Source organism: Anopheles funestus, chromosome 3RL (genome assembly GCF_943734845.2).
Source record: "Anopheles funestus chromosome 3RL, idAnoFuneDA-416_04, whole genome shotgun sequence".
Classification (NCBI taxonomy): domain Eukaryota; kingdom Metazoa; phylum Arthropoda; class Insecta; order Diptera; family Culicidae; genus Anopheles; species Anopheles funestus.
In genome coordinates this window covers 14871135-14885919 of record NC_064599.1, presented here as the reverse complement: position 1 = coordinate 14885919, position 14785 = coordinate 14871135, and the positions used below count along the sequence as shown (strand labels likewise).

The following is a 14785-nucleotide window of genomic DNA, read 5'->3' as shown; positions in this document are numbered from 1 at the left end:
CTCGTCACATTTTTGCCTATTCAAAAAGTTTTGATGCACTACTGGATTTTGTTAGTACGATTGCGTTTTTCAGTACTAAATTTATCAAACCTCAGCCTGTTGATGGATGTTCGCTGCTTAGTAAAAAGTTTTCTATCACTATGCTACTGAAAAAATAGGAAAGAAAAACACAAACGCATTTGAAACCACACTAATAATTACAAATTGCTGTATAGCATTCTTCAATCTTCCGTGTTCTCTTCTTCCTTACTTTGTTGCGCCTTCGTATCGTCGTATATTAGGTTGGTTTCGTGTGTTTTTTTTTGTTTCATTCTGTAACGTTCTTCTGTTTCACAGTACTACCGTATAGTGCTGCGTGCTGGCCATAATAGTAATAATTATTATTATATTAAACTCATTAATATTCTACTACTAGATACCGTTACTTTTAGAAATATCATTTAACAGTAAAATGATGATTATTAGTTGCAATTGCTCAAACTGGGGCTGCCATTGTTCATCTTTACGTTTTCTCATTGCCGGTTTTATGTTTTGCTTGTTTTAGTGTTTCGTGTTATATCTTTTGTATAACGTTTGCTTTGTCATTCACTGTTTCTTATTATTTCGTCAAAGTTTCTTCCTAATCTGTTTTTTTATTCTCTCTGTCTGACTTCAACTAAACCAAAGCCTATTTTAAGTCAACCGATCCAATGTTTTATGGTAAACAAATAAACAAACAAACAAAAACACAAAATGTAAGCCAAATCTTAAAGAAGAAAGCGAAGAAAAAAAGTGGCTAAAACTAAACAAAAGGAATATTATTGTTAACTAACTATTATGCGTCTTACATGGCAAGCAGAATATGTATATATTTATATATATGCATTCAAATGGCACGTCAAACAAAATCGCGTATGGGAATAGAGATAGAATTCCACAATCAACACAGCCATACTGCGTTACTTTTCTCTCTCTCTCTCTCTCTCTCTCTCTCTCTTTTTTCCACTCTCGAACTCTCTTTCTTTTTCGTTACATGAAGGTAAACATTCAGCTTTATATGATCAAAGCTGTTATATGATTTTGGCTGTTTTAATTTCCATCGCGATACTGATTATTATATTCATACAAACAATCACACATACAGTCACACACACACACACACACACACAAGCATTTACTAGCAATCACTCATCCGCACATACTGAAACACTTAACCTCACAATCACACATTTACCTAACAAAGGATTCTTGGGATTCGTGATGAATGGCATTATGAATAATTTAAAATTGCCTTGCGTGCGGTATAATTGGACGCCAAAAAAACAAACAAACACGAAAAAAAACCACTAACAAAGGAAAAGAAAAAATATTTCCTTACGAAGTATACTCCAGCTTAGAATCGCAACGAATCGAGAAAATAAAAACTGGAGTGTGGTACTACTGCATTTTTAGTCAATTTTACGAGACGCGATTTGTGGATGCTTTTTTTTATGGTTTGTCCCAATTTTCATCCTGATCAATCCCGCTCAATGGCTCCTCCTTATCTGTGAGGACCGCTCTGTACGGTGTCCCAAAATGTGCTGTTCCGTCTCATCTGCCCAGAAATCTTTCAGTCATTAGCGTTCTAAGCTAAACAGCCCTGGCCCTAAATTGCCCTCTAAGCTTCTTCTGCTTAACACGAAAACAAACAAACAAAAAACCAATACAAAACAAAACCATCACCGAAGAGCACGCGCTCGCTTAGCCAGACACGTGACGATACGTCGTGTTGCTTCTAACTCTTCGCTTCTTGCATCGGTCTGGGGTTTGTCCGAAAGAGGAGAAGAAAAAAATCGGCGAGATTGTCTCAACCTTCAATGGTGATCGTTTCACTGCAAATCACTTTCCAACTCTACGTGCTGGTCCTGTTGCGTTTCCGGTGGTTCCTCTTCCGGTTCCGTCGCTAACCCTTGTGCTTTGTCGAGCGGCAACGGTAAGACCTCCGGTGGCAGTACCAATATGGCGGACGAAGAAGACGCCGACGCACCGTAGCTGCCATCGTGGATGAGGTTTTTGAATTCCAAAATTGTCTGCATGGTCGTTGTGGTTGTTGTGCTGGGGATGATCGTACCATCCTCGGAGTTACCATGCGTACCGATTGCCGAACGAGCAATATCGTTGTTATCGTCCTGGATCGTATGTCCCGGTTCGGAACCGGCCACTCCAGAATGGTGCCCGTGTGGTTCCTCCTGTGCTGGAGCGGTTTCGTACTTCAGCTCATCGTACGGTTGTTGCTGCGGGATGGTCAGTACACTGACGCCCGGTTCATCGTCCAACTCGTCATCGTCGTTCGCGGGTAGATCCGGCAGATGCGTCTGTGGGATGCTGTTCGGAAGTGAAGGACCACTGGTAGAAGGAGAAACTCCCGCGTTAACGATACTGGACGAACCGATCGGTGAGTGGAAGCCTGGTGGTGGAGGAACCGGTGCGTTTGTGGAAGTTTCGTACAGGATCGGTATCGGTGCGACGGTGGCAAGGGCGAGTGGTACACCGGCGGGAAGGATCGGCGTGATCGGGCCAGTAACGGAAAGCGCAGCCGAGGCTGACGGTAGTTGTGGTGGTGGTGGTTGAGGTGGTGCTACGGCGGCGGCTGGCATGACAAGTGTCGAAGGGACGAGTATCTGTACGATCGAGGGCGGTTGGATCATGACATTCGAAGGTACGAGCGGAGCTTGAGGTTTGAGCAGCGGCTGCAGCATAGCGATCGGTGGTTGGATGAAGATCGGTGTCTCTACTGGCATCTGCTGTGGTACGATACAGTGCGCTACACCGTTTAGACGTGTGTGATAGAACTCCATCTGATTGATCAGCTCCGGTAGGGATTCGTTGCAGAGTACAGGATTTTCTAGAATAAAGGAGTAAACCGAATACACATTAAAAGAGATGGTCGATGGCAGTTGTTAAGGTTGATTGAAGAATACTCTCGAACACATCAATTACTGAGAGGGATTGAAGTACATCCTAGACTTTAATGGCTGATCACGGCCGATAAATACACATCTCACATCTCAATGGTTCTACACATCTCAGACATGAAGACTCTTTCAGCTGTTCTATAAATCTCAAGAAGAGCAAACGTACCATCGAGGAAGATCTCCAACCGATTCGGAACGCCATGATTGCTGCAGCGTGTGTTCGATACGAGATCGACTGAGAGCTCTCGGATCATATTCTTCGAAAGATCGGCCACACACAGAATAGGCAGTCCGTGGAAGTCCTTGTGCATCGTCGTCAGCTGATTGTAGGACGCATTCAACGACTCCAGTGAGGGCAGGAACGTCTACAATAAAGAAGAAACCCAGAACAGAACGGAGTAAGTGTACGGTACTGCATCGGAAAGCCTGTCCGACCCGGCAGGACATACCTTGGACAGTTCCTCCAGCGTCTTGAGCTGGTTGAATGACAGATCGAGCCGTTCTAGCTCCTCCATACCGATCAGATCGTTCGGTGTGATCGTCTGCAGCTCGTTGTGTGCCACGTTCAGAATGCGCAGATTGTTCAACCCCATCAGTGCACCGTCCAGCGATCGTAGCCGATTGTTATTGAGCCGCAGCTCAGAAATGATAAGTCCCGAGTCGATCATATTTTCCATCCGACCGCTCAGCACCTCGATCCGGTTGTGGGACAGATCGAGTAACCGTAGCTTCCGCAAACCGGCCACCTCTTTCAGTGAAAACTCCTGCAGACGGTTCTCGCTAAAGTTGGCATTGATCAGTCCCTTGCAGTTGAGCAGCGATCCGTTCAGATGTGTTAACCAGTTGCCGGCGAGATTGAGCTCCTCGAGTCGTTCCGCTTCCATGAACTCGTCCCGGCGCAGTTCACTGATCTGGTTGTCCTGGGCGAGCAGCTTCGTCAGATGGGTGGCACGTGCCAGCAGTCCGTCCAGCGAGCGCAACCGATTGCCGGGAACGCACAGGTTGTCCAGATTCTTCAAAAACCGTAACTCGGCTGGCAGTTGCTCGAGCTGATTGTTTTGGGCCGTGATCATGACCAGGTTGGGCGAACCGAGCGGCAACTCACCGGCCAGCGTGGTGAGATTGTTTTCGTTGATGAACAGCCACTTTAGCTCGTCCAGGTGCCGTATGCTACCGTTCAGCGAGCGCAGCTGATTCAAGCTGAGCTGGAGCGAGTGGATCGTCTTCGGAAGGGCATCCGTATCGATGCGTTGCAGTTGATTGTTGCCCACCACCAGATGGCGTAGGTTCTGCAGATGCTGGAAGGTATCGCTCGAGATGTAGCGGATGCGGCTGCGCGCTAGATCAAGCGTACCAAGATTAGGCATCTGTTCGAACATGTCCGGTGGTATCTCCTCGAGCAGATTGTCCGCCGCACTGAACAGATCCAACCGGGGTAAGTTACGGAACGATGATACCGGTAGATGACTGTGGGAGAGATACGACATGTGTGTTTTGTGCGTTAATTTCGATGGTGATACTTATTCGGTCCCTTACTATGGTTTAAGGTTTATAGATATAGTCCAGAGTTTGGTATTTATTCAATCTACGGTCACTTAGTAAAGTGAGAAATTAATATTGTTTTAAAAGAAGCTTTCAAACTTCAAGAAAAATTGGATCTTCTCTGCTGGACGGAACACCTACTCCTATCTTTGGTTTAACGATCTTAGTGATCACGCCGGCCATTTTTAGCTTACTAGACTTGTTTTACCACGAAGCCAGATACCCAAAAATTGCTCCGTAATTCTAAATGCTGTGATGTACTGTATGTACTATCTGATCTGAGAGATATCTGATTCATCAAGTAACGCATAGCCGTTATCTTTTTAGTAACGCTTCATTAGGTCAGACATTCTCGATCTGTCGTGTTGTTGTGGTTGTTTACTGTGAAGAAGTAGTATACTTTGTAAATCTACAATCTACAACATGCAAACTACAAATGCGTTTTCCTCCGAATCAGCAAAATAGTAAACAGCACAACAAATTAGCATCCAATCGATTGTGGAGCCCATTTCTGTTGTGTATTTCAACCGTTCGGAATATGAATAAACGCTCATGAATGAATTGTACGACCATGGGTCAGTATAAATCATGTCGCATGCTTATTTTGAGCGCGTCAACAACATCGAGCAGCTCGTTGCAGTTGCACACACGCGTCATTGTCCATCGTACCACCGGCGTGATCGTGTCAGGCAAGTGTTAAATGGCTTCATAAGTTCTGATTTAATTAATTAATATTTCGAGTGAGAGCATGTGTTTCGCCTTGCTGGACCGTATCACACAAAGGGTCTAAACAGTGGCCAACTGGAAGGAACTGGTAGTTCGCATACAGTGTACTGACGAAACAATCTTCACATTTCGCCAAACCATCACCGATCGTCGTGATAATGTCAACCCGAACCGTACAAACGCTAGCCACACGTCTGGAGGGTGGATGTTCCCGGGGGTACAGAACACGATCAGACCGTGCCCACGGGACCAGTATTAGTACCAGGGTAACCGATTGATTTGAATCGCACTCAGGCACTTGAGCAAAAGAGAGTGCACGGGAACGGGTGCCCTGAACCAATTAACACGATCGTAAATCAGTGCTGAAATTATTAAACATTATTGTTATGGGCCATCCGGGCCTCCAATCGCATGCAGCAGAACACGTTCCGATTGCTACTGCTGATTGATAACGCTTCTTTTCTTGTGCAAAACGGACCCCGTCTGGGGCGAGATTCCAATTTCTGGCTTTTCCATTCACGCATACACACACACACTCTCTCTGTCTCTCTGTCTCTCTGTGTCCTCTTCAATGAAGAAGCGTTCCAGTGTCTGATCTTCGGTCGACGGTGTTGAGTGACTGTCGCCGGTTAGATCGTAAAATTTGACGCCCAATCGGGACGGGTAACTGGTTCGAAGCTGCAGTTGGTGGACCACCCCATAGCCCGCCGACACTATGCTTGAGATAACCTCCAGTACTTAGCACACTTGTCACGGTTCATTGGGCCATAACCGTCGCTCCGTTGGGATTTCATCGACAAACTCCAATCAATCAATTTATAGAAACCTTGGGCTTTTTCACATTTGGATAGTGGCACAAATATTCGATCATTTGGCTTTGACCAGGACAGAAATCGAATGAGAACTGCGGTAGAACTGGTTCACAGTTGAGTTGGTGCCAGACGGTTCTGTAGCGATATTGACCTGTCAAAATGAACTCAACCGTGCGAGAGGATAGAATGGATGTGAAAGCGTGACCATATTTTAATCAGTCTCAGACATGCCCGCATAGGGACGTGGTGGGAATAAGCACACTGCGTCACTAGACGGCGGACCTCGATCTTTCCTTGCTTCGGACACAAGAGCATGTGCGTTAGTCGTGACACATTTGCTAGGTATATCTTGCTACATTTTTTACAACTATGTGATCTTCGGGAAGATCTTATGTGTTTTGTCTGATTTGTTCAATTCGGAAACATAGAAGTCTCCATATGCTCTCTCTCTCTCTGCGGCTAAAACAATCTCAACTAGATCATATATGCTGACCAGATGATGGCTTACTAGCAGCACAACATCAACAGACTGCCTTAGTATCTCCATTCTAACCGGGAGTTTGTCCCAAAACCAATAGGTATTCGATCACACCCAATCTTAATTTAAGATTGTAAGATTTAATGCTAATCTGTTGTAATTTAAGCTGAAATATGCAACATTCATATGGGCCGCAAACATTAGTAAGCTTCACAGCATTTCAAGTCTCAGCACTTTCTTTCGCTATGAACCACTGCGTAGAACTAAGTTACGTGAGTAGCAGCTTGATGAGGTGATCACACCAACAGTGGCTCTGCATCAACGCAACCGTGTACAGCTTCAACCAGTTGACACCGACCGGGGGTGCAGGGTTTAATTGAATTACCATTGATTGATTCCAATTATCGTTCGACTCCAATCAAATCATATCAAGCAAACTACGGCGCCACTCGTGTGCACCGTCAGCGAATCAGATGGAATCACCTCCATCCCCAAACCTTCCGACACCCCGCTCCGCGGGCTATTGTCCGGGTTGTGTGGTCGGTGGTCGGAGAAAACAATCACGCAGCATTCAATGTGCAGCTGAAACGAAACGTAGTCTCCCGGTAGGGTGAAGAATCGCCCGATCGCCAGAAACATTAGGGGCGATTTTCTCCAACTTGACCCACGATGTCGGCCTGCCCCACGAGAAAGCGCCAGCCTGTGTACGACCAAAAAGGGTGTCCAACGAACGCGGAGTTCCAGAAATTCTCAGCCATGGACTGGTGGCCCGACAAAGGGTCTGTTTATCCAGCCTTTTAAGCCTGTGAGGTTGTTCTGATGCGATTCTTGACATGCCATGCAGACGGTGATAGTGATCAGGGTGAGAAGAAATGGTATATTAATTCTCGGAGTTTCTGATGCAGCTAATGATGGGCTACAATTCAACTGGAACCATACGCGTACGGTGCACAGCATGGGGAAGGCAGGGAAGATGATCTGCAATAATGATAAAGTCACTGAGACACTGATTTCTTTTAGTCCACTTGGTGACCGTTTGGTGCGCTGTGGTGCTATTCTAAGCATAGGAAGTTAATAGCTAATTCAAAACGATTCAAATATACCTAAGTCGGAATGTTTCTCTTACGCATTACACTTAGTTATTAATGGCGCTAAAATATCTGCATGATTGATGGACAGCTCCGACCTTTGTCGGATGGTTTTGTGCTCCGTTGTTCCATACCTGGGATAAGGATTAATTCGTAGAAAGCAACTAATTGATCATTTACGTCACTGATGAGGAATAGCCGGTTTGGAAGGTGATAGCAATCTAAACGCCACTGTCCGTAGAAACCATTTACACTGGTCCATAACTGGACCACTCGAACGACTGTCCTGACTGTCACTGCTAAAAATCGATGGTCAATCGCGAAATTGGTTCCCGCTGAACAATGCTTAGTAATGCTGACGCACAAAGTAGTTCCTTCCCTAGTGCTTCGTTTTAGACGTTAGAAAGTGCGAAAAAAAAACACGAAGGAACTATCGTTTCTATCGATCGTTCGCAGGATGGAAGAGAGATTAACCATTTACGATACACGTCATTCTAATTTGGTACCAACCCTGCCACAAGTTTTGTTAACGATTGCACACGTTAACGCTCTCGCTCTTGTGTGTCATTATCAGGGGTAAAACATGATGAAAAGGATGTAAATCAAACTCTCCCTCTAGCCAGCGATAGAAGGGCACAAAAAGTCAGTGTGTGACTTATCAAAATTCTCCACTCTCCGATCAGCTGCGACCAGTCAAGGGTGGACACGACGATACGGCCGGTTTTACGGTTGTGGCACGTTCGCTTTTAACGGATTGTTGAATGGGGTGCGTTGGCAAGCATTGTAGGGAAAGGTTGACCGTGTTGACCCTTCACAGGAAACGTGTTGAATCTTTGCGAGCGATCTAACGAATGCAGCGAAAGGAACCACTTTCCATGCGAACCCGGTGACGGTGATGCGCCATCGTACCATAGGACAACTTTAATGGCGTATTAGATTTTAACAGTTTGTGCTACAAGCGGGCCCGGGACGGGGTTTTGTGTGTATCATTATCACTTTAGCATTATGTTTTCAGCAAACATGTGTTTCTTACAATTTGAAGAGAGGATCGAATTAGTTCATATGAAGCGAATGAAAGCTCCAATCATTCAAAAATTTAAATGTTTAGCAGGAACTTAAAAGGAATAAAAAGTAGCATTTTAAATATACAGATATAGAGAAGCCCTAATAAAATGAGATTCACATTCTTTTAGACATGTTTTCTTATGTTGATTTCAAAGATACAACCCGATACAATTATCGATACGGTAAAAGACTTAAATTTTTTTAATAATGAAAAACGACCAAGCACAAACCATTGAATCATTTTATATGAAATAATTATTCAATATGGGGAAATAATCAATGAGCCTAAATGGAACTGCATTAATTTTGAACTTTAATTTGTGCAATGCATTTGAAACCTATTTTTTTTTTCAACCCAAAATTGTTTTTAAAAATTTCCAATTAAATCATGAAAGTAAACACAAAGTGTCAGGTTTCCGGCGGTGTCACAGCATTTGGATGTTTTGTTGAATAAAATTAAAAAAAAAAACCCAAAGCGGACGCCTGGTGGGCCGTAGAACAACCGATCACGATCACATGTGGCACTTGTTTATGTCAGCCGAAAATTTGATCCCTTGCAGCGACCATTACGCGCTCTGCTCAATTCCAAATTCCCATTATCACCGGGAGATGTCACAATGTCACACAAGCTTTCGGTCGAGATCACTTGTGCCGGGCGCATTGTAGGCTATAGCAGGAGGGGTTTTTCCCACCATCGACACAACCTCCTGCGTGCGGTTGTTGTTTTTCATTGACAGCCGACGAGTTTGTCCAGCCGGAACCCCCGTACCATGAAGAAGGTATTATTTTCAGCCCAGCTTTAAAGTCGCATCACGAATGTTTACTTTATACCCTGGTCGGAACGGGGCAAAAAAAAACCCAACTCTCATATTTCCCCAGGCCCATTCTAGTCGGTTTGCGTGCGTATGTTTGCTGCAGGTACAGTGCAAATGCACCCACAAGTCAAACTAATGGATGTGGTGAGATAAGTGGAGAGAGAGAAAGAGAGAAAGAGGAAGTAAGGGTGGGCAGGTTAAATCCTTTCCCAAAAACCACAGGCATAGACGAGTGACTTTTAAATCTGATACAGCTGAATCAATATCGAACCCGAAAAAAGGGAAGAAATGCCAAGGAAATGTAAAAATCCTTCCCAGCGCAACTTTGTAGAGGATGGGCCAGAGAGAAAGATCTGTCTAATGTGTCTCTCCAGGGTCGTGATTGTTTCCTTTGCAGGAGCATTTTCAGGGTCATAATGTTTGTATATGGCGAGCCGTACATGGATCGATCACCGCTGATAAGAGTCGCAAATTGATGTCTAATTAATTCACCGTCGGACGTATTATTTACAAAATAATAATACTCCAATGCATGGGACGGCTATGCCGCTAAGTTCTTCTCCTTTTCTTGGAGGGCTTTTCCACATGCAAAGCGCACAATAGAATGCATAAATGATGGACTTTGTTGTTTAGCAATGCAATATACCCGGGAGATTGCATCAATGAATGCTTCTAGCTGTCAACCACGATTTTATATAACATTTCAATTCCCATCGATTGAGATCCCATTTCTAGCGGGTTTGCCGTTTGAGATGATAGTTCGGCTTCGACGTTACGCCCCGGTGATGTGTATTACAGCATCGTAAAAATCGAAACCTGAGTCCTGGTGCCTTCCTGGAGCGGACCGTGTGGCATCCATCAAAACACGTCAACCACATCGTCAAACCCCGTCAGGAGTGCGGGAGTGTGAGTGGTCATTCCCGTTTTTCCCGCTACCACTAGGCGATACCGGCGAATTGTTATTGTTTACAACCGTGATCACTGTAAGCTGTAAGCGAACGATTACGTGCCACCATCATTTGCAGTTTGGCCATTCGAAACCTTTGCCTTTGCCGCGGGAACTCGCCGCGTGGGTTCGTCACTCTCTGGGTCCCGGGTTCGGTTGATAAGAATGCGCACGATCACTCACACTCGAGCTCGAGAATGCTATTGGACACTCGCGCACGGAAGCTGTGTTGTGAAAGTAAACCTCTCACAATCACGCTGTGATTATCAATGGCGCGGATCGCTGTATAAGATGTGTAATGAAACCGCGCGTCATCATCAAAACGTCAATCGATCGCATCTGCTGACCGATCAGAAGTTAGTATGAGGAGCAAAAAAAATGTTCCAACCAATAACAACCTGCGCATTTGTTTGCTTAGTTTCCACCGTTTTATGGGAAGCTCCAGAAGGATTGGAAACTTTCGCGACGTACACCCAACCACAGCGGCCTCACACTTACCTCAGATTGTCAAAGTTTATCCGGAGCGATTTGATGTTCATGTTCATCTCCCAAAACGACAGTGCGGCCAGATCGAGCAGCTGCGAGTGCGAAATCGTCAGCCAGATGTTGTGATCCTCGGTGAACCGATCCTGGAGCGCGTTAACAACCTGCCCGAACGATTCCATCTGTTCGCACTTCACGTCGATATTGTTGGCGAACAGACCCGGCGAACAGGTGCAGGGCGATATTTCACGCCGTACCGCACAGTTCAGCGAGGCCGAAGCCGTCATGCCGATGATCGTGTACAGCAGCGTGGCCATCGCTGCCGGTCGATGATTACCAGCCGGAGATCGCTGTCAGGAGGCGGAAATTCGGAAGGAATCCTCAACACTGACACTTGCCTTTCCACCTTACGGTTGAAGATGGCGTACACTATCACTGTCTAAAATGGTTTGGTTTTGCTAGGATACACTGGATCGATTACACTTGAACACTGGTACTTTTGCACAGATTTGGTGAGCTAAAGAAGAAAACCGACGTTATTGGGATGTGTCACTGCAGCCCACAAACTATTCTTGAATATAGCCTAAGATATAGCCTAAAGAATGTTTCCCCATCTACGATCGTACTACAAGTTCAGAATTCCTGGATCTCCAACAGTTCCACTCCAACCGGGCAGCCTGAATGTACTACCAATGTTCTGTTTTGTTCAACTCTCGCACCTTCGACTAGAGACACTTACAGCTGATCGGCAGCTGATCGGTCGAAGAAGCTGCCGGAAGAGTCGCGTACACGTTTGATTATTTGCAACAACGCAGCACCGTTCTCGGTGGCCGGTTACACCCAACCTCTGTACTCCCGCTCTCTCCCTGTGTGTGTGTGTCTGTGTGCGAGAAGTTATGGTTGTGCCGTTTTGTTGTGTTTCGTTTGCGGTACGCAAACGGTTTTGTTTGGTGAATCGCGCCCGTTTGATGACTTTTCCGCTGCTGCCAATCACGTTCGGTTCGTCGTCTTCGTCGTCGTCTTCACAATCTGGCGGTTTTCTCGGCCCTCGGTCAGGCTTCAGGCATTGCCCATGATTGTGCTGTGTTTACGTTTGTTGAGCCACGGTACACCCCAGCCTCGTATGCTGGGATCAACGATTATCGCGAGCGTAATAAATAGCGGGCCGACAGTCTAGCGCCACCGCGCGCGACTACCCAAGTGGAGTCGCGCCTGTCACCAATACACTACCAATACGCTAGCAGAGACAAGCGCCATGGTTCTACCGACGGGTCCGGCCCTGCCGGAGGTTAGCAGTCGAAGACTGGACGAAAGGAAAAATGGAGTGCAATGGAAGGGAGTGAAAAAAAAAACCATCCAGCGATCCGATTATTTGCTTCACCCGCAGGAGGAGTTTAATTTCTGCACTGGCACTTGCACGTACTTGTGAAAAATAGCCAACGACAGCAAAACAACAAAACGGTCAGTAAAGGTTCGCAAAGAATATAGATTGTTTTTTTGTTTGGTTTTTTTTTGTGCTCGTTGTTTGTGAGTGAAACACAGAGGTTATGAGGGACACCCTGTACAAAATTGTACTTTCACTTGCTAGGACTCGGAGGTATGGATAGGTAAAGTGGAATACTGGTCAAGAATCTTTCAACTTCAGCAGTGTGTCACTGTTGTCTGATAAGAGACGATCGTCTGTTGCGAGATTTCAATGTCTCCTCCCGGTCACTTCAAATGCAAAGGTTGCTTATGAATCACTGCACACGCTAGAAATGTACTGCAACGCACCTAAAACCCAATCCGTCCTCCAACACGGTGCAGATCGCGTTTGTCTATGGTGTTGCGGTGGCGCTACGCCAAACGGACCTCTCACGACTCGCTGACCCGTTCCGGTCCGATAAGGCAGTAACGGCAGCGGCTCCTCGTCACCGTTGTCACCGGACACACACACTGCTACTTTGCCGGCTGCGGGCACAGTTTTAGGGCACACCGATACGATCGCCACCGTTAAACACTCAACTCACACTCACTTGCGCCCACTCGATCGTTCGTGCGTTATCGGTATCACTAACACGGTGGAGACGGTGGAGTGGGAGGGAAGTTTGGGGGGGGGAGAAAAAGGGGGGAAACTACCACTGAACACTCCAATGTTCGTAACCGTTACCGTAACGCTTGTCCGTACGGTGTGTGCGAAATGCTAGTGCGCGACGACGGGACAGTGCCGTGCTGATGCTTCTGATGCTGCGGATCGGACCGATGTCTGCATCCTACCACGTTCTCAAAACAATTGAGCGCCGAGCGTAACGGACGGTTTCCTTTTAAGAAAACGGTGGAAAATCCAATCACCCGTCCGGAAGCCCGCGACGGCTACACCCGGCACGATGGATCCTTCCATTTCGTGCTCTCACCGGAGACCTCTCTCTATTTTCTCTCTCGCTCTCTCTCTCTCTCTTCCCCTTTCTCTACCTTTTACTGTTTCTCCCTTACTCTGGAGCGATAGTGTTCAGTGCGTTAATTGATGCTGTTCTTGCTCTATGGCGATTCGATGCAGATCAAGTGTGTCAAACCTGCTCGTACGCCGGAACTTTTCATGCACAAATATATTTTTCAAATTTGCACATTTTCTCGTTTTATGGTTTTCGTTACAGTATTTTTTTAAATGACTATACATATGGAAAAAGCCTTTGGTCACACTTTGCTTCAATGTTTGCATGATCGCCTCTCTTTTGGACTTGGTTTAGCATCTTGAAATATGCATTATTTCATCATTTAAATAGAGCTAGGTCATGCGGATTCTTATAAGCAAGCCACATTATACTAACGATAGGGGGGGTTGTCAACAATTTTCAACGATTCCTCAGAATGCGAAAGCAGTTTCTCCCCGCCTGGTCAGTGTTTGGTAACATAAAAAGGGAAATGGAGAGTTCGACACCTTTGATTCAGGTGATTCGTTTCCTCTTTTGCAATCTCTCTTTGCTGTTTCTTTTTTCCTATAATTGTTATTATTTGTTATTTTATACTATTATTTTATACTGTTATTTTTTTATACTATCCTATAGTATCCTATAGTATCCTATACTACTTTTATACTATCCTTATTATTGATTACATTAAAGTCTCATTTTTTTCTTTAGTTCTCAAAGATCCAATTCGAAACATTCTGTGACAGATAGTGCTACAACTGAATGTAACACATTCAGCGCAACAGTTTTGAATCCCCGACTGGAACCAAAACCAAATCCGGTAAAATGTGTTAAGAACGACCAAAAACATGCCAACTCTCGTAAATCTACTTCCAACACCGAGAGACCTCCCGCGGGATTACATTAGCACAAAAACAACACGAAAAGGGGGCTTACCATTTGCAGAAAGATGGCGCCTAACCTGCACGATCCGGCCACGGGATAACTGTTGAGCTACCAAGTGTAAAAACCATCCATCCATCTGCTAAACGATCGCTGCAAATCCGTAACCAGCGGGGTGTGCACAGTAGCCAGGACGATGATTTCATAACTTCCATCGAGTGCAGAGAACGATTTACCCCGTCCTCTTAACCGATTCGTCTACAAACTGAACAGATCGTATCAAATTAATTTTATTTATCGCTCCAATCATAAACTCTTCCCCTCGGTCACGGTAATTAATTTGCATACCGGATCCAGTTTTTGAGCAGTAGGATGGCGCCTCCGGTCGGCATTTTGCGAGGCGCCATTTCGTGCCATGCTCGGGGATAAGAACACGCGAACCATCGCGACTGTCCCCCGATGCTTGGTTGATCATCCACCTTCCAAAATGCACATTTCTCAGAACAGTAACGAAGGATCGCTTCACTGTGCTTTGGCCAATGGCCTGTGGATTCTTTCGCTGTTCGGAGGAGAGAAAAAAAACATTGAAAATTCTTGCTTTGTTTCT

At 45.5% G+C, this 14785-nt stretch overlaps 1 protein-coding gene across 7 annotated transcripts; it reads right to left on the bottom strand.

Annotated features, from left to right (window-relative positions):
* Window positions 1-250: 250 nt before the first annotated feature.
* LOC125771643 (insulin-like growth factor-binding protein complex acid labile subunit) lies at window positions 251-13173 on the bottom strand. 7 transcript variants are annotated; one of them, XM_049442467.1, is made up of 5 exons: window positions 13056-13173; window positions 10904-11405; window positions 3383-4400; window positions 3100-3298; window positions 251-2863 (listed from the first exon to the last, which is right to left on the bottom strand). In XM_049442467.1, the coding sequence occupies exons 2-5, from the start codon at window positions 11203-11205 to the stop codon at window positions 1848-1850; spliced, it is 2535 nt and encodes an 844-aa protein (XP_049298424.1). In that variant the 5' UTR covers window positions 11206-11405; window positions 13056-13173; the 3' UTR covers window positions 251-1847. The 7 variants fall into 7 exon arrangements, with proteins under 7 accessions (XP_049298424.1, XP_049298418.1, XP_049298420.1 ...); XM_049442461.1 differs by having other exon boundaries at window positions 13038-13172; XM_049442463.1 differs by having other exon boundaries at window positions 13007-13171.
* Window positions 13174-14785: the final 1612 nt, after the last annotated feature.